The sequence below is a fragment of the Camelus ferus genome, chromosome 13, assembly GCF_009834535.1.
Source record: "Camelus ferus isolate YT-003-E chromosome 13, BCGSAC_Cfer_1.0, whole genome shotgun sequence".
Classification (NCBI taxonomy): Eukaryota; Metazoa; Chordata; class Mammalia; order Artiodactyla; family Camelidae; genus Camelus; species Camelus ferus.
Window position 1 is genome coordinate 24,542,528 of NC_045708.1, and position 26,814 is coordinate 24,569,341.

The following is a 26,814-nucleotide window of genomic DNA, read 5'->3' on the forward strand; positions in this document are numbered from 1 at the left end:
TGTAAAGCATCACCTGATCTCACTTACCTTTCACTCCTCCTTCTCCTTCACCCTCTTAACCCGCTTGAATCCCAAATCCTCTGACTCCCCCCAACCCCACCATCTTCTATGAGAAGCCACAGAGGGTTTTAAGCAGGGCAGTGACATCAGTTTGTTTCAGAAAGAGCTCTTCAACAGCCCAAACAGAGGATGGATTACGAAGGGCCAGGAGCAGGGCAGGGGCTCAAGTGGCAGGAGGGAGACCAATTAAGAGGCTGATGCTGTTACCCAGGCAAGAGATGATGAGGCCTAAATTAAGACAATGACAAGAGGGGGAAGAGGAGATGGAGATGAGAGGTGTTAAGGAGCATCACTGAGCCTGATTAGACGTGGGGGGTGAGGGGGCGGGAAGGAGTAGAGGATGACGGGGAGGCTGCTGGCTGAGGACCTGGGGGATGGTGCTGTCGCTCACTGAGCCACAGAATCCCAGAGAAACAGGTTTGGGGAAAAGGTGATAGGTTCAGGGTTAGGCATCTTGAGTCAGGCAGAGAACTATGGAGCAGGTGGTTGGGTGTTTGGTTCTGGAGCTCAGTGTTGAGATCTGGGCTGGAAGCAGATATGTGGGAGCATGGGTGGCAGCTGAATCCAAAGGAGTGAATGAAAACAGCCCAGGGGAAAGAAGAAAGAGAGGTGGGAAGGGAGGCAGTGACATTTAAAAGGGGACTGCAAAGACAGGAAGAGGAGCCTATGAAGTCACCTGAGAAGGAGTGGGCAGAGGGGTGGGAGGGAAGTCAGGAGAATGCCATGTCATGGAAACGGGAGACATTTCCAGAATAGAAGGAGTTGGATAATGTCAAATGCCACTGTGCATGCAGAGGTTAGTGATTGGGGCTAAAGAGTTAGACAGACCCATGTTCAAATTCTGGCCCCAACACTTGATAGCTGGGTGAACTTGAGCAAACTACACCTCAGTTTCCTTGTCTGTGAACTAGGAATGACAATTATGCCCGCATCACAGCGTTGGTGGGAAGGATAATTAGACCAATGTAGTGTGCCCAGCACAGAGTAAGTGCTCAATGTTAACCATTTTTATTAGATAAGCATTGAAAGGCACCTTTCAAGGAGAGCCCTCAAGAGCCCACTGGTGCCCACTGCATGGCGTTTTAGAGGCGGGGGTATGGAAGTCGGGCTGTAAGTAAAGGGGAGCGTGAGAGGAAGAGAAGTGGAGTCTCTGCTCTAAGAACCTAGATAGGAAGGGAAGACAGGAGATGGAAGGGGATAGGCAGTTCAGGAAAGATTTTTTTCAGGATGAGAGAGTTTGGGGCATGTTCTCTGGATGAGGGAAAGAGCCAGTAAAGATAAAGATAGTCTTTAAATGTGAAAAGGAAAGAGAAACAGTTCATAGATGAAAGGGGTCCTGGGAAGATGGGCACAAGCCCTGCTGGAGGGGTCAGCCTGGGATGGTGGTCCTGGCTTCTCTTCTGAGCCAAGAAGGAAGGGCATGAGGCTGACTGGGGACCTGGATGAATCTACAGGTGGGCTGACAGGAAGGCGAAGGAGTCCTGATGGTTGGCCTACACTGTGAAGAACAAGGTGTGATGAAGGCACTGGCATCTAGTGAGACTAGATGAGGGGGGAGAGATCAGTGTGAGACAGGGACTCAGGGATGGGATGGGAAACCATGCAGGTGCCCACAGGGCGTTGTTGAGGTGGGGGAGGCAGGGCTCAGTCATAAGGTGGGAACACAGGGAGGAGACAAGTCTCCATAAAGGAACAAGATCTCTGAGTGGAAAGAGGGGTTCTGGAAGAAGGTTGAGGGAGAGCTGGAGTCCGTTGGGAGAAACAGCATCTCAACAAAAGAATTGGGCATCTAACAAAGACACCTGCTCAGCTTCCCTGTGTTTGTGCCAGGGGAGCACCAAGCTGTCTGGAGAGTCCCTGCAGCCCCTTGTTCTCCTGCAAACAGGCTGACATTCCAGTCCTAAGGTGCCCTGGGCTCCCAGCCCCTGATGGATCATTCCCCTTCCCCACACTCTATACAGAGAAGCCACAGGCAGGCAGAGGGAGGCAGACGGGACAGCCAGGGCACGCTCTGCTACACTGCAGGGTTCCTGCTCCATAGCCACTGCAGAGCTGCTGGCTCCCCTGCAGGACACTGTGAGGTGCATATTAAAAAGAAAGCCCCCAGAGAGGTCAGGGCAGCCCTGGAGAAGTAGCAGGGAGCAGCGGTGTGGTGGCAAGGCTCCAGGGATGGAAGAAGGGATGGTGTTCTCTTCTTGGCCTTTGCTGCTGGACTCAATTCCCAGCTGAGAAAACCTCTCCACTCAGGGAGGGGGCAATCCAAGGCCAACCCAGAAGTCCTGAATCCTAGAAGTCTCCAACTTCCCCTCTGTGTCTCACCCCTTCCTGCTTCTACTTCCCATTTGTCCCTTGAGCTTTTGTAAGTTCCCCACCCAGGAGAGCCCTAACATGTGCACAACTTATCAGAAAGGTCTGTGACACCCAAAAGACACATGCATGCTCAATTCTCCACACCTCTGAACATGCTATAGCCTCTTCCTGGAACACTCTTAATCCTAGAACTTCTGCACTTGACTAATTCCAACTCCTCCACTGAGATTCTGCTCAGGGGACACTCTTCCTAGAAGTTGTTCTGGGCAACCCCTGGCCAGCATCACCCCAGGTGGGTGAGATGCCTCCTCTGGGCGACCATGGTTCCCAAGGCTCTCTCCTAGCACGGCCTCATCACACTGTATTCTATCTGCTTCCTTGTCTATCCCACCCTTAAACTGTGGTCTCCTCCCAAGCAGCATCTGTGTCTTCATCTTTGTATCCACAGAATCCAGGAAATGCTCACTGAATGAGTATGATGTGGATTAACTATGTGGAATGTGGGTTTGAGGGATATCCATAAGTCTACTGGACTTCTAGAACTTCCTAGACATTTCCTCCTAAAACTACAGGAGGGCTCAAGAGAACATGTAAGGGGATAGGGGAGGGAGGCCTGAGGCAGAAAAGAGGAAGCCTGACGGCAAGAAGAGACCCTGGCCCCATCTTAATAAGATGGAGAGAGGTCAGTGTGAGATGGACAAAGGCTCCATAAGAAGAAGGGGTCAGAGCTCCTAGCCTCACCTGCAGACACCACAGAGGTGATTAAAGAGGACAGGACAGCATGCCAGTTGAGACACAGGCTCCCAGACTCTTCCACAGCCTCATGGGTGTCCTGCAGGTACCCCAGAATGGCAAACACCAGCAGAGGCACATTCTGGAAATAACTGACCTTCATAATCAAACACTATCTGGACCACCCAGATTTAAGCAGTAAAGAGGTCTGGAGAAGGCCTGGGGGCAGGAGGACTGTTTCCAACTGCTGACCTCAAATCTAAGGGAAGCCACAGCCAGGGAGCACCACACTGTCCTGTTCACCACCTACCCTCAACCTCATTCTGCCTCCAGCCTCAAAAGACAGAGGCCAGCACACCTTGTTCAAAACAGCACATCAAGGAAAAGTCTTCCTGGCACTGACATCCAACATCAGGATAGAAGGGCCCCTTCACTGCACAGATGGGAAACTGAGATCCCAAAAGGGGCTCAAAGTGATATAGTGAGGCAGGGCAGAGCCTCCTTGCCTCCAGACCCAACATCACAGGAACAGCTGGCTCCCATCCAACCCCTTCCACAGTTCCCTGGGTGACAACATTGATGAGGGCTGAGGACCCTTTCCCCACCCCAACCAAAGCCTCACCTGCAGATAGTGATAAGTCCTGGCTTTGGCCTTGGTCTCCGGACCCAGGAGCCCCTTGCCTGGCCCGGCCCCTGGGTATCCATCCCGGCCCTGGCTGACCATCATGGTATGCCAGGCACTTCGCTTGACGGATTGTCCATCCAGTGACATGGACATGCCAGTGCAGGCAAGACAGCGGCCTTCCGACCCACCAGAGCGCCCCTTGAAGCTCAAGTCCCGGTAGGACCCATCCGGAGCCTCCAGGCAGAAGGGACCACCAGGCTCACCAGGGGGCCGCGCACCCGCCAGGAAGCCACTATCACTGTCCAAGTTGTCATCGGAGCTCCACCAGCCCGCGGCCTTGGCCTGGTGCCGTCCGTCCCCCTTGCGGTCCTTGCTCTTGCTCCTCTTGCCATGCCGGGACTGGTGGTGGTGGTGGTGGTGGTGGTGATGGTGGTGGTGGGAGGTGTGGGGGCCTCCAGAGCCCGGGCCAGGGTAGCTGTCTCCCCCGGAGCCACCTCTTCCCTCAGCCTTGGGCCCATTATAGTCCCGCTTCCCTGGAGCCTCCAGAGAGTGGGACTTGGCAAACAGCTTCTGCACAGAGTGAACCAGGTGCCGGATACGGCTGGGACTCTCGCTGCGGGCCTCGGGGGCAGTGCCAGGCCCCGGCCCTGGCCCGGGCCCAGCCCCTGCTGGACCTCGCTGGTATGGCAGCGTGTGGAAGCCATCTTGTTGAACTGGCAACTGCTTTTCAAATTGGTCCAGAAGTGTGGGAGGCAGGCGGGGGGCACCCTTGCCCTGTGGGGGGCCCACACAGTCTTCACAGGTGTCGAAGGGGCCCTGGCCAGGGTACATCCTGGGGAAGGTGCTGCTACCCCCCCCAACCCCGGCCCCTCCTGGCCCTCCCTCGGGGCCTACGGATGGCCCCTCGCTCAGGCTCAGGGGCCCTTCAGGAGAAAGGTGTCCCAGGCCAGCTCTTGGGGCACAGAAGCGGGGCTCACTGGAGAAGGCCTCCCCGGAGCCCAGCAGGTATGGGGCCCTGGCAGCGGGGCCCACGTCCATATGCTGCTGGTCAGCAAAGCGGGCTGGGCGGGGATGGCTGCCTCGGTCGCCATGATAACCCCTCATGGCCTCAGCAAGAGCTCTTCACAGTGTTGGGGGCCAGGCCCCAGAAATCTCCTGAGAAAATAGGAAGCAATGGGATTAGAATTGAACAGGCCACTTTACCTAAAACTGTTATTAGGTATTCTTACGTCTCTTTAGGTAACGCATATCAATTTACTGTGATTAATTGTACTATCTTTCCAAAACTGGGCTTAACATCCTTAAAACAGTCATACCAGACAAAGATGCTCAAAAGAGCACAAAACAACATCATCATTCATCAAATGCAGCAAATAAGATAAATACTTATTCACAAGAGGAAATGCCCTCATCTAACGGGGTTTTTAGAAATGCTTAGGTAACCAAAAATAAAAAGATACCCATACAGACGTAAAAAGAATATTCAAACACTAGTGATTAGGTGAACTAGCTTTTAACTAGCTCACTTAAGGTGAAGTGATCCAGAGCCACACATATGTCCCATCCCAAACTACCACTGCTGTGAGGAGCCAGGCCTCAGGGTCACAGCTTCCAGCAGCAGTAACCAAAAAGAACACTGGACCCAAATCTACATATCTGTCATGATTCCACGGGAAAACCCCTCCCCTTCCTTCCACACCCAGCTCCTTCCATCTGGCTGCAAGCTCATTCTCCCTCCCCGCAGGACTGAGATAGGAAGGGATAACCTGAGATGACTCCTCCTTCCTCTTCCGGGTTCCAAATATTTCCCAATGAAATTTCCCCTTCTGCTTTTTACCACCACCCCCATTCCAGTGGAGAGGAGTCATGAAGGGAGGAGAAATCATAAAGAGGAGGAACGCTGGCTTTTTGAGCAGCATCTGAGTTCTAAACTGGGGTTGGAACCCAGGAGTTCCTCCTCCCAGGAACAGTGGGCTGGCAGGGCAGAGAGGTGATGGAGAGAAAGCATTGGAACCAGTGCCCCTGGCCCCCATCCCAGGCTTGCCAAGGCTACAGGACAGAGAGGTCAGCTCTCAACAAGAACTGCCTCCAATCAGGGACTCCAGAGCTGCCAGGACAGGAGCTACAGCAGGAGGGGGTGCCAGCAGGAGGGACAGGGACTGAGGAGCTGGCAGACGGCGCCCTCTCTCATCCTAGACCAGGCTCCTGGGCCATCTGCTGACTATGAAGGGATGACAGCCTCAAAGACTCCAGACAGCCGCACCACCAAGGCTCATCCTCGCTTCCTCCCCTCCACCACCTCCCCACATCCACCATATTTCAGGCTTCTTCCAGATTCTACTCACAGCTCATCTCTGAGTGCTTGCTATGTACAGGTACTGTGCTTACCTAGTATTCTCTAATCCCACTGAAATCCTGTTTGCAGACATTATCGACATTTACCCATGAGAAAACTGAGCTCAAAATGGTGAGGTCACAAAGCCAGTAAGTGGGTGAGTCACACTGAATCAAGTTTCAAACCCAAGTTATTCTGATTTGAGAACCCCATCTCCCAGACTCTCCTACCACTCACCATCCGGGGTGTCCCATCCTTGGTTTCAGGATCCACACCACCAGGCAGAATCCTAACTTCAGAAGGCTCAGGACCACTGGCTCCTGACGGGAAAGAAAAGGGTTTGGTAAGCAAAGAGGAAAGGAGATTCTCCTGGAGTCCTCAGAGGACTAGTCTCTGGCCTTGACAGTTTCTCTGCCCAACCCCCCACACTATGACTGATTGGATCCCCCATGATGCAGAGCCTTTGGACCCCAAGGGAAATGAAGTTGGCTTCATTATGCAAATACATGAAAATGAGCTTGTAGGTTGGACTACCTCCAACTGCAGGTGTCTGTGTGATCTGTCCATGGTGCTGAGCCACTGCATTTTTTTTTTTTTCATTGCCCTCAAATATGATTCCATTCCACAAGTATTAATTGAGCAGCTACCATAACAAGACTCTAAGTGAGAAGTGTATAGAGGTGATTTAAGTGTGGTTCCTGTCATGGAGAGGCTTATATTCTAACAGGGGAAAAACCTCTCACATGACAGGGTTATCTTAGGTCTCTGTATTTTCGCACAAGCTGCTGCTTTCTCCTAGAATCTCCTTTCATCCACCCCCTAACCCATTCCCCTGCCTAACACTTTCTCCTATTAAGCCCCAGTTTTCCTTAAAGACTTTCTGTACTTTTATTTTGCTTATGTCTCTCTATTGGGCTTTTATAACACCTTGGGTTCCCCCATGAAAGCAGTTATCACACTGCACTGAAGTTGTTTCAGTTTCTGTCTCCCCAACTAAAATCTGATCTTCTGCAGAGTAGGAACCAAATCCTATATCCCTGGATACACAGCACCTAACTCAGGGCTTTGCCCAGAGCTGTTCTTCAATGAATGTTCACTAAGTAGATGAACAAATGACTGTGCTGGAAAGAGGTACCAAAATATTAGGCCAGTTCAGATAAGGGCAAGGCCAGATCCAATAGAGGGAAATTGAGGAAGACTTCCCAGAGAAGAGTGGGTTTGAGATGAAGAACAAGATGGCTGTGTGTTCCACATACAAAGGTGGTAGGGGAGAGAGAATTTCCAGTGGAGGAAACAGCAGGCACAAAAGCAGAAGAGATGGGCAAATAAGGAATTCTGAGGGTTAGGCTGGGAGAGTTCCAGCAGACATTTAGGGTTTGGAAAACACTGGGAAGAGATGGGAGAGAGAGTCAGAAAGGAAGACGACTCTGAAGTTTGCAGCAGCCGTGACTGGAAGACTAATGATGCCATTATTAGACACGAGGATGTCAGGAGGAAGAGCTAGCTTTGCAGGCATGATTAATAGTAGTGTAAGAGACATAGTCAGACAACAAGAAGAACTTCCTGACCCTGAGGGATGCAAGACATGGAGACGACTATGAAGTCTCCTGGGATTCTTCCATAGAGGAGAGGGTAGGACGTGCCCAGACCCTGGCCCACCCTACGGTCTGGGCTGGAGAAGCCGCTGGTTATCCTCCCTGGAGGGAAACTGGGTTGAGCTCACAGATATCAACTGTCTGGCTCTAGATCACAATTCTCCTCTTTTGCCCCTCTCTGAGGAAGCAGAGGTGATTTCAGACCAAAATGGCCTCTCAAGGAGTTGTTGGAAAACCACCTAGAAGCATGTCCCTGCCTTGGAAAGAAGCTTGATAGCTTGGTCTTTCATCCATGGCATGGTCCTCCTCCTGCCCCAGGCAGGACCCATGTCTGAGACACCCAGCACAGACGACCACTTTGACAGAAGCCCAGACCATCCCATTTGCTTCGTCTGGGGCCACATCAAGCTGATGTGCTTCCCAATGGTGGACATTCCCAGGTTCCCCCATCCCCCCACCCAACACAGGCACTGCTGCCAGCCACTGAGCCTTCATCAAGATCTTATCAAACTTCAGTCTCTTTAGCATCAATCCATGTTCTCCCAGCTCTAGTCTCAGAGGAGAGGGGCCCCTGTATTTGTTCATCTCCAGACAAATCACCTCAACTCCCTTACCCAAGTCTTAAAGGGCAGCATTGTCTAGTGGAAAAAGCACAAGCCCTGAGACCAGAAGGTGTGTAACACTAGATAATGACCTACCCTCTCTAAGTCTAACAATACCTCCTAACCCATCTCCCAGGATTTCAATACCAAGTGATACAGTGTATATGAAACCACTCAATAAACACACCAAAAGATGACACAATGTAATCCCTCATGTAAAGCTTTCATTTTGGATTTCCAAAATCCCCCATGTCCAAATACTAAACGATATAATCAAATCCAAATGACTGAGGGAAGAAGATATCCAATTTATGGACTTTCCTAAAGAGAAGAGTTAATTGACATAAATTTAATTATATAGGCATCCTCCTATATATCAGGCTTTGGATCACATTCTTTCTGCTGCCACCCCATTAATAAACATAATCAATAGGAAGGGAAAACAAGTGAGGAGGGGACCAATAATTTGATCCATCACCAAGTCCTATGGATTTTGCTACCTAAAAATAGACCTGCCTACTTATTTCCCTATCCACCAAATCACTGTCGGCTGACTAGCTAAAACTCACTCCCAATATACTTTCGCCTTTCCCAGCCTCCCTTGTACCGAGAGGCCACATGATTCACTTTTAGCTAATGATACATATATAAAAAATCTGATGAGGGTTTCTGGAAAAGATTCTGCCTTATAATAAAAGGGGCAGACCTTGCTAGTACCACCCTTCCTCCCTTTCTTTTCAGCTTGAATACAGTCATGATGCCTGGAGCTAGGGCAGCTGTCTTGCCACCATGAGAGAAAGGCCTGGAGTATCATAGAAATGCTAGCCCTGGAGTCACTGAGCCATGGAAACAACATAAGCAGTTGCCTTCCTCTGGGCCTAAATGCAGTAAGCAGTAAACTCCTCTTTATTTAAACCACCATTGGCCAGATCTTCTGTATTTGCAGCAGAAAGCACTGCTAACTAATCCAACTACCTCGGAACATCATCTCCTGTCTGGACATCTGCAAAGGCCTCCTAAATGGTCTCCGTGCTTCTGTTCTTACCCTGCTCCAGTCCAAATGGTCATTTGGAAACACAAATCTGATCATGTCACTTCTCTGCTTAAAACTCTCCATTGGCTTATTGATGTTCTTAGGATAAAGCACCTTACCCTGTCCAACAAGGCCTGCAGGCTCTGGCCCTTCCCAGGTTTCCAAAATCCTCTCACAACACGCTCCCGTCTTGCTTCCTCTGCTCCAGCCAGGCCGATCTTTTTGCAGTCCCATGATCCCTCCCATCATGGGGCCTATTCCCCCTGTCCAGAAAGCTTTTCCCACCCACCTCTGCCTTGCTAACTCCTACACATCCTTCAGATCTCAGCCCAGTTGTTGCTTCCTCAGGGAAGCTTTCTCTGGCCTCCCTGACTAGGTCAGATCTCCCTGCTGTTTGCTCTCAAGGCACGATGTACCTCTGTTGCTCTTCTACCATTACCATTTTCAATTTGTGTGATTCAGAAATTGTCTGTCTCTCCCATTAGAAGGTAAGCTTCGTGTAAGGGCAGGAATTTCATTGCCTTATTCACTGCATTTTGCCTCCACTGCTGGAACAATGCTTGGCAGATGGCAGGTGTTTGTTGAGTGAAAGTGAGCCTGCAAAGAACGAGACTCTTTCTCTTACTACATGTTAATTCCCACAACCATTCCAAGGGATAGATATTATCCCCACCTCCCAATTTACAGAAGAAGAAACTGAGGCTTGGAGAGGCTGACTGACAGGCCCAAGGTCACAGAGTTGGTGGCACACCGGGAATTCAAGGCCAGTGTAGCCTCACTCCAATGCCTCACTTAGCTTTTCTGCTACCTGTGCTGCTGCCCAGGGAAGCCAAACTAATTAAACGCCATTCTGAAGGAACACAGTAATGAAAGTGAATTTGTTTGCGGGAAAAAAAAAAGGAAAAAACAAATAAAAGCCTCACACATACCACACACTCTAGAGGTAACCAGAGTGTGGTACAGCCTTTGCCCCTGGGTGGTGAGGGCTGAATTTGTTCCAAGCCCAAGGTCAGATAAACACAGAAGCTCCCTGAAACCCTCTGACAACTCTGGGTGCCGGTGTTACCTTCCCCCATCTTATTGCACCAAGTCATCTATCTACTATCCCAGGACACAGAGAGCAGCCCAGACGGTGAACCTCCAGGCCCAGGGAAGCAGCCACTTTGGCGACTGCCTATGGCTGGCTGGGAAGTGAGGAGTGAAGGAGGCTTGGGAGGGTGCTGTGTGTGACAAATTCTCTGATGCAGCTCGCATCTGTCTGGGATTGGAAGAAGTGGCACACATGCCGTCACCAAGAAATTACCCAATTTAGCACCAACTACACAATCCAGCAATTAGTTTCTTAAACCGGAACTTGCTGGGGGCTGCCAGGCTGGCAGGGTTGTTGTTACAAATCTCACTGGGAAACCAGCTGTGTAATTCGCCAGGAGGTTGTCACTGCCCCAAGCAATTACCTTCCAGAAAAAGAATGGAAAATGGAGGAAGGAAAGGGCTGCAGAAGAAGGAGTCAGAGTGTTTTCTTTTCCACTCCCCCAGGGCCCCACCTGGCCGAATCAGCTGATTTTCCTTTCTTGAGACCTAGGTGACTCCCAGACTCCCTGGATCAAAGCAGTTATTGGTATTGCCTCTGTTGTCAGACTCTCTGGGTTCAAACCCCTTTCCATTCACTGACTTCCTGTGTGTACTTGGGCAGGTGATTCACCTATTTTCTCTTCTGCACAATGGAGATAATGTTAGAGCCATCTGAACAGGATGACTGATACGACAGTTAACCAGGTAAAGCATACAATGCTGCACCTGGCACATGGTGACACCTCAGGAAAGGCAGCTATCGGTATTTGCACTCTCATTTTTATGACTTCCTCCACTGGTTTACAGTGTGACCTTGAGTAGGTCACTTAATCTCTCTAGGACAACTATATGAGAACAAAAGTATTCTACTGGGGGAAAAGCAGTTCTTACTCAAGATTGTCCACACCTGGCCACCCAAGTGTCCAGGTGCATTTGACAAAGGCCAGTGTCTCAGAGTTTGACACAAAGTGATGCTTTGGGCTAAGATAAAGATTCCAAAAATCATATATTAACTGATTCATGCCTTCCCTGAGAGGTGTCTGGAAGAGCTACAAGCTGGACATGATGGTCCAGATGGCAGCCAAGGGGTACAGTTGCTCCCTTGCTGGGGATCAGCCTTCTTTAGTCCCCTCGCATTGGAGCCTGTGAGGTCATCCCCATACCAGTTCCAAAGAGCAGAACTTACACCAAGCGAGGCCTGGAGCTCATTTGCTGCTCTAGGCCTGGGCTCCTCCACACCTGTGCGTGAGCCATGTGTGCCCTTGGGACCCCAAAGTTTCAGACTTTGACTTTCCATCCCATTTCTCTGTGTCAACCTAACTCAAGTGGCCACGATTCTGCCTCAGTTTCCCAGTCCAGTCTGCCACCACCCCCTATCCTGACAGCAGCTTGAGAGCTGGGGCCCTATATCCACTGTGAAGGAGCCAGCTACTAGGGAGCCTTAACACAGAGCCTCTGACCCGTAGCCCAAGCTCCCACGCCCATCAGAAGGCATCCCTCCCCCAGTCCCACCTTCTCCTGCATCCAGCTCTGCCTGAGCTCCCTTGACCATCTCAGCACTGTTTGCTCAGCTGCCCTCGGCAGGATTTCCGTAGCTAGGCAGGGGCCCTCACTCCCGACCTGTCTTAACCTCAATACCCAGCTCTGTTGCTGAGACTCAGCATGCCTTGTGCCCAACGCCTGCTCTTAGGACCCAAGAAAAACCCTCTCTTCCTCTCACTGACCCAGAGAGTGGAAAGAAGGAAGGAGGAACAAAACAGGAGGAGGGAGGTTTGGGATCTTTTTCATTCACCTTTATTACCTTATTTAATCAACTCTTCCTGAGAGTATAGGGTAGGAATTTTACAGAAAATGGGCTTACTGTTCCAAAACACTTGAGACATTTAGGAAGATCCAAGTCTAAATCCATCTCCTGACCCACTGGACAGTGCTCAGCCTGTGAATAACCCACACTCCCTATAATCTCTTTGAAAATCCCACCTCAGGGGGCTTTGTACTTGATGTCCTCTCTGCTGGAACACTCTGCCCCAGATACTCCCATGGCTTCCTCCGTCTCATCTTTCAGGCCTCAGCTCATCAGCTCAGAGAGGCCTTCCCTGACCACTCCTAACAAAAGTCGAGCCACATCCCCCCAGGATCGCTCTACATCACCCTGTTTCATTGCCTTCAAAGCACTATTGTTCTTTGAAATTATTTCCTTTATCTATTATATGTTTACAGTATCTCTCCCCATAGCAGAATATAAGCCCCAGGAGGGCAGGGACTACGTCTGTCTTATATGCTGCAGTGTTCTGAGCATCTACAACAATGCCCAGCACTAATAGGTGCTCAAAAAGTACCTACTGCATGAATGAATGACTTCCCTTTCCACTCCATTCCTGTGCCCAACAGCCCACAAAAAAGGACCTCCACTCCTTTCCCTCTAAGGACTTCGGAGAGCCCCTGGAAGATCTGGCATTAGAAATCCAGCCACCAAACCCAGACCTGCTCATCATGTTTATGCTAGCCCTGTCAACTGGCAAATAAAGATGGTTCTCTTCCAGCCACATCTGGGTCTCTCCAGACTTGCCCCTTTGCACAGTTCAAGGAAGGCAGAAAGGGGAAAGAGGAATGAAGGGGGAAATGTTATCCTCCCCACACTGTGGAGAAGAAGGAAATCTCCCAGCCCCAAGTAGGTCTCTTCATTCAGACTCTCTGGGCCCCAGCTCCTCTCCTAGCTGGGTCCATGTGGCCAAGAGGGACCAGAAGCAAAGTTCAGGCTTCTCCAGGGCTGCCAAAGGCCCTATGAGACACAGTTCAGCTTGATCAGGCCTTATCTCCTCATACCCTCTAGTTGCAGCCACAGCCAACTGCTTTTGGTCCATTCTTCCCTTTCTGTCCACTGATCAACCCTCAGTCTGTTCTGCCTCATCATATCCATGCTCCCCTTCCTGAAGGTCTCCAGGAACCTTCTTTGGGGAAGTCATCCCAGCCCATCCCTGAGACGCAGGACTCCCAAGACTAGACTCCTACAGGTCCCTGGTCTGGGACAGCGAGCAAGAGAGACTGGATTCTGGGCCTTGAGTTATACTGTTTGGGTTCATGCCCCAGGTCCACCAGTCACTAGACATGCAGTCTTAAGAAATTCCTTCATCTCTCTCTAATTCAGTTTTCAAATGGGGGCAAGGATGGTTCCTTTCTCACCACAATGTCACAAGGATTAAGATAATGTAGGTAAAGTGTCCAGCACAGGGCTGAAGGTTAGCTCCTGGCAACCAGGGAGAAACCACTAAAATGTGGGAGATTCCCAGATCTCAAAGGCCTTGCCTTTGGGAGCATTTCTCAGTCTCAGACAGAGGCTGCAACCATCCCTGACTCAGGCACACATCAGGGATCCAAAACTCCGCAGACTCTCTCGCTTCATGTTTCACCCCGGGTTCCCTGCCTGCCTGAGCTCCTTTTGAAGACCTCCTACCCCCTGAGCATGCCAGAGACAGCAAAGCAGCCCCAGTGCCACAGACAGCGGCATCTGAGAGAACGAGGGGCCCTGGATTTGCAGACCCCACCAACCCCTGCAGCTAGTGCTAGTAGCCTCTCTTCCAACCCCACGGATCTGGAAGGGAAAGCCAGTGACCTTATTTCTGGGTATTGGAAAGACAATCATCTGCTTGCAACCATTTTATCTCAGCCTACCTGCATGATCATGAAAAATCTGTCTTACCTGTCTGGGTCTCAATTTTGCCGTCTGTAAGATAGGGAGAAAAATACCTACCTCCTAAGGTTGTGGCAATGAGAAAATAAGCTGATCTGTCCAAGGCAACTGGCACATCCGTCTCCACATGTTGGTTTCTCTTGACTTTAGCATCCTAGCACCTTCTCATATTTGCACGTGTTTGATGAGACTTGGGCTGATGCTGCCCCTGGCCTCCAGAATGCTGCCCGACCTGAGCCTGCCAGGGCCATCAGAAAACAACAGGTAGACTCTCAAGCCCGTGGCAAGAGTCCACCAGGCAGCAGGCATGACGTATCCTACTCTCTGGCCCAGGTGTCTGGTTCCTCCATGAAGTCCTGGATTAGCACACTGGGGCCTGCCTGCACCATGGCCTATCTTCTCTGGGCCTCTCCCACAGGGCAGTCAAGCACAGAGCTGGACCCCATGGGGCCCCATGAGGTCTGGTTGGTTGGCTACCTCCTAGGCTCATGTGGTAGCATCTCCCATCCCTCAGCTCTGTCTGATCTTCCCCCAGCTTCCAGGGTATCTTAGCCCCTGCTCTCCTCTCTGTATTTCTGGACTTAGCAGGAGCCAGGACCACAGTGGGTGAGAATATGGGGAAAGGAGGCAGCACGGACTACAAGATCCTTCCATATGGAAAGTCTGTCCTCCCAACTTGGCCTCTGATGCAATTTGGGTATACTCTCTTCCAAGAAACCTCCCCTAAGAGTGTTCCTCCCATCAGTCCCAGGGCACTAGTAGTTGCTAACTCCTCTAAGGTCCCATACTTCAACACAGCAGGGTAAATGTTTGTTTGCAGGCTGTGAGCTCCTTAAAAACCAGGATCCATCTGATCTATCTCTATATAAACAAGACCTGGCATGCAGTAGATGCTCAGTAAGTTCAGGGTCAATAATTGAGCCATCAAGAAGTAGTACCCCTCTGTTGGGACAAAGAAACAGGGGGAGAAATGGGAGAAGGCATGAAGGAAATGACTCTCTGCAGCTGGACCAGAACTCCCCAGCAGGCAGAGCTGGTCCAGCGTGATGCGGGTTTCCAGAAGAGCTGGGAGTGTCCTGTCCAGGGAAGTATACAAGCTGAGGCTGGAGGGCCACTCTGGAGGATGGTATAGGATGGATTCAAGCACAGGACACATTTCAGGTCATACAACCTCTGGTACCTTTCAACTCAGAAGTATAAGGGTCAGTTCTTGCAATGCCTACAGTTGATCAGGCATTGCATTAAGTGCTTTAGGTATAGTTCTTTGTGTAGTCCTCACAACCATCCTTTGCAGTAGGTACCATTATTACTCCCATTTTACAGATGAGGAAATTGAGGCTTAGAAATGTAAAGAAAATTGCCCAAGGTCACACAGGTGGTGAGTGATTTGAATCTGGGTCTAGTCCTGGCCTGACACTCTCAACCACTAGGAAACCAAGCCCTGGCAGGTCTAAAGCAACATATCTCTCTGACCAAACTGGTCTAATGAGATCACCAGATGGACCCCCAGTGTGCCCTGACTCATCACTCAGCCTCAGGAAACCTCCACCCCTGCCATCCCTTCTGTGCATATGGGTGTACCTGGTCCCAAGTCTGCTTATTCACAATTTAACACACGTGTTCTCCAGAGGCAGATTACCCAGCCACGCAGAGTCATCCAACACGACTCACATGGCATTTGTCCTCACACATCTAGTCATCATCACATAATGTGCACAGATATATACAAACCTGTTCCCACAAGGGTTCATACATGTGCATTTTCATCCAACAGACACTGATGCTTGTGCACACAGAAACTCCACAGATACAGAACCTCACATACATGTTCACATGTTTATCCCCACACAACAGGTCTACATGTTCATTTCACAACACTTAGGCACCCACATCTGCTCAATGTCAAACACCAAATCCTACCCCAAGAAGAACTTTATCCATTGTTCCCAGATCCAATACTAGGCCCAGGTGAGCAATGATGCTGCCTCCTTCTGGGGTTAGCCAGGCAGCCCTAAGATGGGGAGATGGCTCAGCCTGCCTGTGATGGATGGAATTAATCTACTGAGCTGGAGAAACTAAATAATTAAATCCCTAATCACCCCCCAAGCCAGCCCAAGCCAATATAGCTGAGGGAGGGAGGGGGCTCTGAGGCCCAGACCAATATTCTAGAGAGGAGGAGGGGCTTGGGAAGAGAGGCACAGACAGAACACTCTAGGAGTGTTCTCTGGAAGGAAGGCAGGCAGCAGACAGACAGACAGACAGACAGACAGACAGACATGGCTTGCCAGCGCTACAGGCTCTCCCTCTCCACTTGGAAATGGGAAGACAGCCCACCACCACCCACTAATACAGAATGAGAGGAGGGGCACAGTCCTCCTCCCACCCACCCCGGAGTCCTTCCTGCCCCTCCATGGAGTGCACTCTAAGAATGCATGGGGATGACGGACAGGACACAAAGTGCCCAGGGCCATGGCCATCAAAGGGGTGTGTCTGCCCAAAGCGGAGCTGACGTAGAATCAGTCAGGCTCCGGCCACCCGTGGAACAGGCCCCTCCCTAGCCTGGCACATACAGATGGCAGGGAAGGACCCTCCACACAGGTGCATCTGCTTCCCTCAGGAAGTGGGTCCAGCATGTGACTAACAGGCTGAGGATGGAGCAGAGGCCTGGGCAGGGGGGCTCAGGGAACGAGCCTGGGAACAAGCCCCAGTCTGATTGGCTGATAAGTGGGTCATTTTCCTTTTGAAAAATAGTGAGAAAATGGAGAAGTAGGTCGGGCTCTCATCCTCTCAGCCCCAAGCACCATCCCCGACTTATGGGGTGGAGAGAGAAGAGGTCTGCACATGCGAAAGCCCCATCTCCCCCAGGATCCCACTGGGCTCCCCTACCCCCTCCAGCACAGGAGGCCAAGGACATCATCTCAGGACGTCCAAGGACATGCACTCTCTGAGGCCAGCCCGGGAGCACAAGCCCCACTCTGCTCTGGGGGCCCTGGGCCAAGGTGGAGGGGTGGGGGCTCCCACACACAGGACCTTGAGGAGACCCCTCCCATCCTCTTGTTTGTCGTGGTGCTTCCTCTCCTCTCTTCTCCTCCCTTTCCTCATCGTCCACGTGGGCAGAGTCGTTGCCATGACACCGCGGGCAGGTGGGCGGCTCTGGCGGCTGCTTCGGCCCAACCCCCATGCTCAGAGCCCAGGTGGGAGGGGAGCGGCGGCAGCGCCCCCGCCTGTGGTCCAGATGAGAGGAGGGACTGGCAGAAGGCCCCCATCATACACCCCAGAACCTGGAAAGGGCTTCAACTCTTGGAAATGAGGCAACCCAGGGACAGGCTTGGAGGTCTTGAGGAAGAACTCTCAAAGAAGATTTCAGGCCTTAATGCCTGCCCCCTCAACAAAGGTCAGGGTGCAGCGTGGGCAGGGCTGACCCCCAACTCCAACTTCTTCCTCCTTTTCTTACCAGCCACCTCCCAGCGTTCTCTAGGTACTAAGTTTCAGTCCCTTCACCCTAGAAGCTGAACGGTCCTGCCTGAGGTCTAACCTCAGTTCCTCATTCTGCAACACAAGCTCAATCCTCCAAGCTCTCTCCTGAGAGAGGAAATCCAGACAAAGCTGATTCTCAGAGAGATTCCTCGCCTATCGCCAAACCCTCAGCCTGTCCTCTAGAAAGTGGATTCCCTTTCCTTGGGTGGGTGTCCCCACATCCCAGAACTCACACACCAGCCAGAGGAGCCATTCACTCCGAAGCTCATACTTGGTCAAGGCACCCACCTCACTAAGGAAAAGCACTGGAGTGGAACAGGGAGAGGAGGAGACAGGGAGAAAAGCGAGGGCTAGACAGTGGATGCTGTCTGAGGATGTTGTCCTGCCTCCCACCACATCTGGCCTCAGGAAGTCTGGGCCAGGCCTGAGCTCGCCAGCTCTGAGCACTCCTCTCAGGGTCCACAGGCCCTGAGACACACGCATCTCTAAGTCTCTGTGACTCTGACTTCCTCAGACCATATGCACTGTTCAGGACCATGTGCCCTACCCCTGTTCCCTTAGGCAGGAGCCCTGTATCACTGACCAAACAGAACCAGAAGGAGGCTGCACGTCAGCCCTTTGCAGCCTGGGTGACAGGGGTGGACGTGTGGGGTGGTGGTGACAAGATCCCAAAGGAAGGGAGACATCAGCCAGGGTGAGCTGGAGGGTGTCCAACTTGTCACAGAGTGCTCATGACATGCATACCACCTATACATATAAAGACGCTTTTACGTTCTTCCTTAGCCTTCCTCGACTAAGACAGTAGATCTGGCTGGCTAAAATATACGTGCCTGCAGGCATGCCCATGTGTGGTGCCTGCATGTGTTTGCACATTATATCTCCTTTTCTCCACCTCCACTCCCAATGCTCTCTGTCAGGCCACCCTCATCCTAAGTTCTCATCAAAGCTCTTCCAACAGGTTCCTACCCGGCCTCCCTGCCTGGTATCTTGGTCCAGCCCATTCCATTCTCCTGCGAATGTGGCCTACCCAAATCTGTTTATTCAACAACTATGTACTAAGTCCCTCAGAGCCAGGCACTCCTCTGGACATAGCAGTCACAGGAGTGAACAAAGCATTCTCATGCTCCATTCTCAGGAAGCTTATATACTAGTGGAAAGGGAGATGATGAACAAATATATGAAATAATGGAGTTGATAAGTGCTGATTTTTTTTTTAAGGGAAGGGAGAGGACAGCAATGACAAGGGGCTATTTAAGAGAGACTGTGGGGGAGGCCTCTCCAAAAAAGTGACTTTTGAGCAAAGACTTGAATCAAGTGAGGGAGCAAGTCATGTGGGTATCTGGTGGGAGGGCATCTCAGGCTGAGGGAAAAGCTAGTACCACGGTCTCGAGGCGAGGCTGTGCTCGGCATCCTTGTGGAACTGAAAGGAAGCATTTGGAGGGGCGGCACTAGAGCTTGGGGAGGTCACCAAAGACTGTTTTCCACACAGCATGTAGGTCACTCAGGCCCCACCAAGCACTTCGGATTTCACTCCAAATGAGAGGAAAGCCGTTGGAATGGCACAGTCTCATCCTACTCTGACTCTTTTTCACGGAAGCAGTATCTCTAGGGGAGGGACTGCCAAGGGTGGAGGTAGGGAAACCAGTTGAGACATTTCCTGTCACTGAAACACCTTTTTATACTGCTGCCCACCTGGTGAACACCTGTTCAAGCCTTGGCTCAAAGGCCTCCTTTTCTGCAGATCCTTTACCAAACCCCTCCCTCCTCCACTCCAGAACTGACCAGCCCCTCCACAGGTCCCCGCTGCCCCCTATGAACTTATGGCCTCCTACTTTCCTTCACACTCCCCTTACTTGGATCCAGGTCTCTCACCTTCTCTAGATCATAAGTTACCTGAGGTCAAGGCCTATCTCCAGCACAGTACATGGCACATCACAGGCATAAGTGTTGGCTGAATGAATGGATAAATTGGGTAGGGCACATATGATGGAAAAGGGACTATTTGTAGGCTGTTGTTAACCCGGGTGAGGTGCACATATATGCAGTCATGGGTTGCAATCAGGCCCGTATTATGCCCATGCGTTTCTGCATACTCTTTCTATATGTATACGTGTGTCAGCATGTATCAACAAATCCTTGTATTGGCATGTACATTCCTGTAGGCTTGTTCATGTGTGTACATGTTAGTAAGTGCATCTATGTTGATGTGCATATTAAGGCATAGACAAGTTATGCACATATGTACACGTACACACATATTGCCACATGCCCCTATGTGTGGGGCTGATGTGTGCACTTGGGCCTCCCTAAAATTTCTGCCCCTTTCATGCACTAAGCCAAGCTTGTTCTGCTTGATTCTTGAAACCTCTGTAGTAATGCTAATGCTCAAGCTCCCGAACTCTTTCCCCACATACACCCCTAAGCACCACAGCATCTGATCAGCCTTGAGCTCAGTCCCTTTACTCAGCGGTCCCCAAGGCCTGTAAAGGTTTCCTCTCTGCAAATGTCCTTTATATGAGTGGGGATGGGAAACAGTTGGGTCCCCATGACATGATGATTTGAGAGACCTCAAGGATCCTGGTTTCTGAGGAAGAGCCACAGGCATCAGAGTGGATCAAGTTCAAGTTTGTGGGAAAACAACGTCTGGACAGCCCCAGTGTTTAGTCAGGATTTCTCTCTCATCCTTTCTGTCACATTTACTCACATGAGGGACTCAACTTACATACATATATTCACATGCTGTTAATTCAGGTGTGCACACACGTGTCCCCACATATATGCTCACGTGCATGCTTACACTCACATATATGCATTGTTGGGTGAGCACCTCCCCACCCCACAGGTTTAATTGAGTAATTGCCTTTATAGTCACATATATACATGGATGCCTACATAGAGTCATACGTACATATATACATGTATACATGCTTACACACACACAAACTCATAATGTGTACACATTCATACAGGATACTCACACATATGTATAGACATATACACAGCCACACACACACACACACTCACAGGCAGAAATATACTTGGACTAGAAGAGCAGAGATATCTAGCCCCTCCTCTGCCTTCTCTCCAAGGGATGTCACAGGTTTGCCTGTGCTCTCTCCTCTTGCCAGTCTCCCACTTCTTTCTGGGAAGTTGTTCCTATTATCAACAAGATATGCCACACTCCTGGACACACCCCACTCCTACCCACTCACAGAAAAAAAAAAAAGTCATTCCAAAAAAAGGGCTCTGTTATCCCCTTGCCCCATGCCTGGAATAACCAATATTTCCCCAGGAAACAATGAAGTTGGTGCACGTCAGGGTAGGTGCACCTTTTTCCACCAAAAGGCAACTCCACCCCCTATAGATATACAACTTTTTAATTCTAAAAGGGGAAATGAAGAGAAAATATCAAGGCCAGAGTGCTTCCTCCCAGTACCTCTGGGTATGGTCCACAGCTCCCAGACTCCAAAAAAGCTATTGGGACAGAAGAAGGAACAGTAAGAAAATCACCTCTGGACCCTAAAACCTCCTGGGATGCCTCTCTTCTTCCCTAGAGGGCAGCTTCATGATGTTCAGTGAGCTCCTCCCATCCCAGTCAAGGGCCCCATCAAAGAGAGGGTAGACCTGGAGGCTTAAAAATGTAAGGGGGTGGGGATGATCTGGGCTCACAATAATAAAAGAAGCAAGTATTTAGAAAACAAGAGCTTAGTAAGGAGCAGGGGGGCAAGCTAAAGACATCTCCCAGCAGGAAAGCAGCTGCTGGAACACTGGATCATGAACAGCAGGACTCTCTACGGGGCCAGGGAGAAGGGGGTGGACATCCAGCACTCCATGTGGGGGTGGAGGGGTGACTGCTTCAGGCAGTAGCAGCAGCTCCAAAGTAAAGTCTTATCAAAGCTGTTATGTAACCAAGGGAGCTGAGTGGAGCACAAACACCTCCCCTCCCCAAACAGGCACCCACACCCACACCTACCACCTCCCAGCACCCACGGCAAAGGAAAACTCAGCTCCTCCCAAGCAGCTAGAGAAGGGAGGAATCATCTTGATGAGTTACATCAAAAACATGATGGGTGAGGGGCTCCTTATTAACTAGAAGTCACATCTGGAAAGGGATGAACTGGTTCAGTTTGGGGTCCCTAAATACCCCCTTTTTCTTGAACTCCCTGACACACCCAATTTTTGCCCAGCACCCGGAAACTTTCTCCTTCCTCTCCCCTCAAGAAGGATCCCATTTGAATATTTGATTGTTCTCTTGGGAATGGGAGGTGAAGCTGCCATCATCCCCTCCTGCCTGTTGTTCCCCCACAGTCTCATCTGCATGTCCTGACATTTGGCTCTCATCCCCCTGGGATGACAAGGGAAGGGACCTGGAGAAATAAATTGTTGCTCTATTCCCTTCAGATTTACAAAGATTGAACAGAAAAAATTGAGATGATCCTGACCCTAAGTTAGTGGGGAAAAGATTTACAAAGATGCGGAGGATTGAAAGCCAGACCCCTATCCCCTAATTTGAATAGTTTTTTTCTCCCCCAGATCTTCTTCTTTTCCCATTACCCTTTCTCTAGTAGCCTCCTCCTACTCTGCTCCATGGCATTGAACAACCCCACCCACTCCTTGAGTCCTTTGCTTGGAAATCTTCCTCCCCAACAAAAGTCTCTCCCAAATGCTGTTCTGAGCTGTGGTTGGGGTGGGCAAAGCATGAGACAGGCTTGCAGAATAATTCAGAGTTCTCATCATCTCTTGTCCTGAATTCAAAAGTATGGTGGGCAGGGGGATGCTACATGGTCAATCAAATTTTCCTGAACTCCTGAGCTCTACCCACCCCAGGCCTAACCATCAAAACCTAAACTCTCTTCATCACAATCTGCCTTGAGCCTGAACTTCTGAAACCCAGTAGGACAAAGGCTGGTGCCAGTACTCCTAAGCCTATTGCACTAAAAACTATCCAGGAGAGGAGAGCTCACAGCCACAACATCATCCTCCATCTCTACCCCAACACTAACAGTAGGATGATGTTGGAAAGGGGGGGGGGGGACTGAAACAGGAAAAGAGGAGTCCCCTTCCCAAATACCATTAGTAACTGTGAGGCCTAAAGCCAGAGGGAGGACCCCAAAATCTACCTTTCTATCCAGGGACTCTGTCCTTGGAAAGTGGGTCATCTGGGAGAATTTTTCTAGTGAGACCTCAGCACTGCCCAGCAACCTTTCCATCATCGAGCCCCAATGCAGCCCCATTCAAGACTCAGGACAGTTCCAAAGAGCAAATCTCACTGAGTCCCTTTCAGCACTTGGGACAGCTCCCAGCCACAAGGCAGCCCGATGCCAGAAACGAAAGGCTTACCCCCACCGCACACTCTCTTTAGTACAGAAGCCCCTTTCCCCTGCCCCTCCCACACTCGCTCCCATCCACCGGAGGCACCTGGTACTCCTCCCTTCCCTCTCTGTCCAAAGAAAAAAGAAACCCAGACACGAGGCTTCCCTGAGGGAACCTAGAGAGAGGACCCCACCCACCTCCTTTCAGCCCTGAGCCTCTCAACGCCACTCACAGCTGGTTCTAAAACCACTTTCTTTCTCAACCGCCACCCCAAAAATAAAAGAAATACTCACGTGGGGGCTCCCAGCCCTGTAGGCAGATGTGGTGGGGGGAGGCAGAGAGAGGTGGCTCCCCACACCCTGTTCTGAGCCCCCTTTCTGAAGAAGCCAGCTCCCTATCTGGACTGGGGGGAGGAGAGACATGTGGAAGCACTGAGTGAGAGGAGGGGAGAAGAGAGAGGGGAGGAGGCAGGAGCAGGGTACTGCGGGGTGGGGGTGTCGGGATTGGGGCGAGGGAATCCTTTTTAATTTCATTCTCTCCCCATGTCTACATCAGCCCTGCAGGCTCAGCTCTTTAATATTTACACACAGGAAGAGGAGAAGATGAGAAAGAGCAGAGAGTGAGGGGGGCAGGGGATACCTGAGCTCAAAGGGCATAGAGGCAGGGGCCTTAGGGAGCTGGGAGCTTGGGGCCCCCACACCATCCCTGGCCCATCCCCATTATGAGGTCTTAACTGGAAGGAAGAAGGAACCCTGGGACCATTCTGTCCTTTTGTTAACAAGACACTTTGAAGCTGCATCAGAAAAAGATCAGATCCCCACCCACATACCTGGACACCCCCACAAACCCAGATTTCTTGGGTGCCTTATGTGCAGATGGCAGAGGCAGTATTCACGCACAAGCATGTTCTGATGCTTGTTTGCATGTGAGCTGCTGTGTAAAAGCACGTGAACATGTCAGCTAGCATATACAGGTTTATACAAGAATGTTCTGAGTGTATTCACATGTAACAGCCCATGCAGTCATATGCAAACTTATATAATCATATGTGTAGACCAGCCCCCAAGCAACCTCCCCCCAGCTCTCTAGCTACAACCCCAAGGACAAGGCCACCTACCTCCCCAGACTCCCTTATTCACAGGCCCCTCCCTCACAGCCTCACTTTTTCTTTCTGTGACATGGGAAGAAAGGCCGGTTGGAAAGCATGCTGCATTTGAGCCCAGGGACTTGACAAGTTATTAGCAACGATGAGCTGGCAGCTCGTTACCATAACGATGGTGCCACCACCTCACCCCAGCTCAAACCCAGACTCCCCAGACGGCAGGAAGCCCGCTGAGCCAGCAGCCTTCAGACTGGGGGGAAGGGTAAAGAGGGAATCAAGACATAATGCTTAAAGAGTGGAGGGTATGCCCCTGTTCTTTCAACCCCCACTGAGAGACAAAGCTTTGAATCCACCAAGTGGGAATGAAATCAGACTCTGGAAAGATTTCCTGACCACGGGGATGGTAAGACACTGGAAGGGGGTCTGTTGAGGCCCCTCTAGACAAAAGCTCCTGTTGTCATTTGCTCCCTTCATCACCTCAAATAAAGAACCTCTTCTACTGATTTTAGTAGATTAACAGAAAAAACCATACAAATAAGAGGCCCCTCTATGAATTTTGGTTTTCCCTTCTGTAAAATGGGAACACTTATATTTATCATTTACCCCAGACTCCTGGAAGATTTAATTAGAAAGGGTTCAAGGGTAACCACAGACCCTCCCCAAATCAGACAAGTCCCAGAAGTTTCTCTACCTAACAGGAATTTATAAAGTAAGAAACCATCAAGTCAGCTAGAGGCAAAATGTATCAGAAACTGGATGGGATGAAGAAAAATGGAGCTCAGCCAGCCCAAGGCCCAACATCAACTGGAGAGAACGATGTGAGGTGCCAGGCAGCAGCTGAAAGCAGGTGCTGCCACAAAAGAAAGTCTGGGAGTCTGGCCGGCAGCAGCTTCAGCCCCTCACCAGCAGGAATTAAGAGAAGCCCATGGCCTACCTCAGTGGTGGGCATGGCTAGGAATTCCCATTTCCAGGAATATCTGCAATTCATTCTCTTTGGAAAGAGGTCCCAGGTTGAAACATCTACAACCTTAAGGTTACTGAGTCTTTGTTTCTTCTCCCAAACTCCCCTCTGCTCAGTTTTGATGAGCAGAGGGTGGGGGTGGGAATGGGGGTTTCCAGGCATGGAAAGCAACACAGAAGGCTGGAAAGTTCCTGGGTTAAGACTAGCCAGGAATCCACAAGTTTGCCGTGTGACCTTGGGCAAGTCCCCTCCCCTCTCTGGGCTTCAGTCACCTCACTTTATAAGTAAGAGGTTGGACCAAGTCAATTCTAAGGTTCTTCCCCTGGCCATCATTCTATAGCTACATACAAGCTCACTCCTTGGATGTGAGCCCCCTGGCATAAAATGCAGTGGGCACTGCCTGCCAGATCAGTGGGGCAGTAGGGGTGGGGGATGCGGGGGTTGTATCTGAGGCTGTTCATCCTATGTTCATGTTCCTTTTAGAAACACCTGCCACCCTAGCCCTCCCCGCTCCCTTTTTAGACCCTGATTCACTGCCAACTCACGAAGCCTCTCCCTTCCCTCCCTCCTCTCTTCTCCCCCTCTCTCCCTTTTAGGCCTTGGCAGCTGAGTGCAGAAGTAGCCCCAGCACTTAGGGGATGTTGGGCTGAGGTGGAGGGCAGTGCCACCAGGGTCAGAGAGAGTACCCCAGGGAGTACGACTCTCTATCTCATCTTGGCCCAGCCGAGCTCTTTGGGTCACCAAAAGACCTGGGTTGGAGTCTTTCTGTACCGACGAGCAGTATATGATTGTGGGGAATGCAATTCACCTCTTAAGCCTCCACATTCTCATCTGTAAATTGGCATTATATTAGGTGGAACCACATGAAATTGCTGTTTTTGTAGGCAAGAAACAAAAACAGTTGAATATTGGCAATTTCATATGACTTAACCTGCCCTGCCTGTTTCCCATGGCTGTTGGGAAGATAAGGAGAAAGAGTTAAGAGGGGAGCATTCTTCAAAAGCCCTGGACTGATAAAAGGGCATTATTTTTTTGTTGTTTCTTTTTTAATTATTATTACTTCAAAGGGCTTTAGCACAGACTCACCTGGAGCCAGTGGGCTGAACCAATGACCCAGAACTTGGAAATTTAGGGCTTGGAAGTCAGGACACAGCCACCTGCTCTGATGACTAACAGGACAGAAGACTCCACCTGGCCTCCTCAGCTCCTGGCTCTAAAGGGCCTTTAGTGAAACATTACTGGGGTGACACAAGTTCCAGGCCCCAAGGAGGAGAAGCACACAGAGGCATACGTGCACTCCAGCTCACCTCAGGCCCCACCACCCCCAGGAGCCTCAGCATGCAGCAAAGACAGAACCAGTAGCATCACAGAGGGTACCCCTCGAGGTAGGTGAAGGTGAGGACCGAGGTGGAAAGTGCAATGCAGCTCTTGCCTGAGTCAGGGGATGAGAAGTCTCTGGGGAGGGGGCATTGATCTGACCTCTGCAAAGTCCCATCTCCCTGTCCCATTCCCATCATCACCACCAGGAATACCCTGGGGGAGGAGGGACGAAGCCCAGGTGTGGGTGATTCAGAGAGAACCCTGCTTGGATACATTCTCACACAGCCCCCACAACACACACACACACAGAGGCGACAGATACCTGGACCCACTCACAGAGGCTGTCACACCGGTACACACACATCCATTCACTGACACACTCAGAAACATCCACAAGCACACACGGTGACAACACACACTCATTCACACACATGTCCACAGATACACACATAGGAGCTCCCTCCCTATTCACACTGCATACACCCACTGACACGCACACACTCACCCACAATGACACGCACACCCTCACTGCATACACTCACTGGCACACACAATCACCCACAGACACACACGGTGACACACACGCT

The 26,814-nt window shown here is 50.7% G+C and overlaps 1 protein-coding gene across 2 annotated transcripts in view; it reads right to left on the bottom strand.

The window, feature by feature from the left end:
* The window catches only part of DLGAP3 (DLG associated protein 3), a 100,937-nt gene that overhangs the window by 29,893 nt on the left and 44,230 nt on the right, over positions 1–26,814 (bottom strand). For both annotated transcript variants that reach the window (XM_032495880.1, XM_032495879.1), the window contains exons 2-3: positions 6,300–6,382; positions 3,725–4,882 (exon numbers count right to left, since the gene is read on the bottom strand). In XM_032495880.1, the coding sequence (XP_032351771.1) occupies positions 3,725–4,831 (1,107 nt within the window). In that variant the 5' untranslated portion in view covers positions 4,832–4,882; positions 6,300–6,382. The remainder of the gene's footprint in view (positions 1–3,724; positions 4,883–6,299; positions 6,383–26,814) is intronic.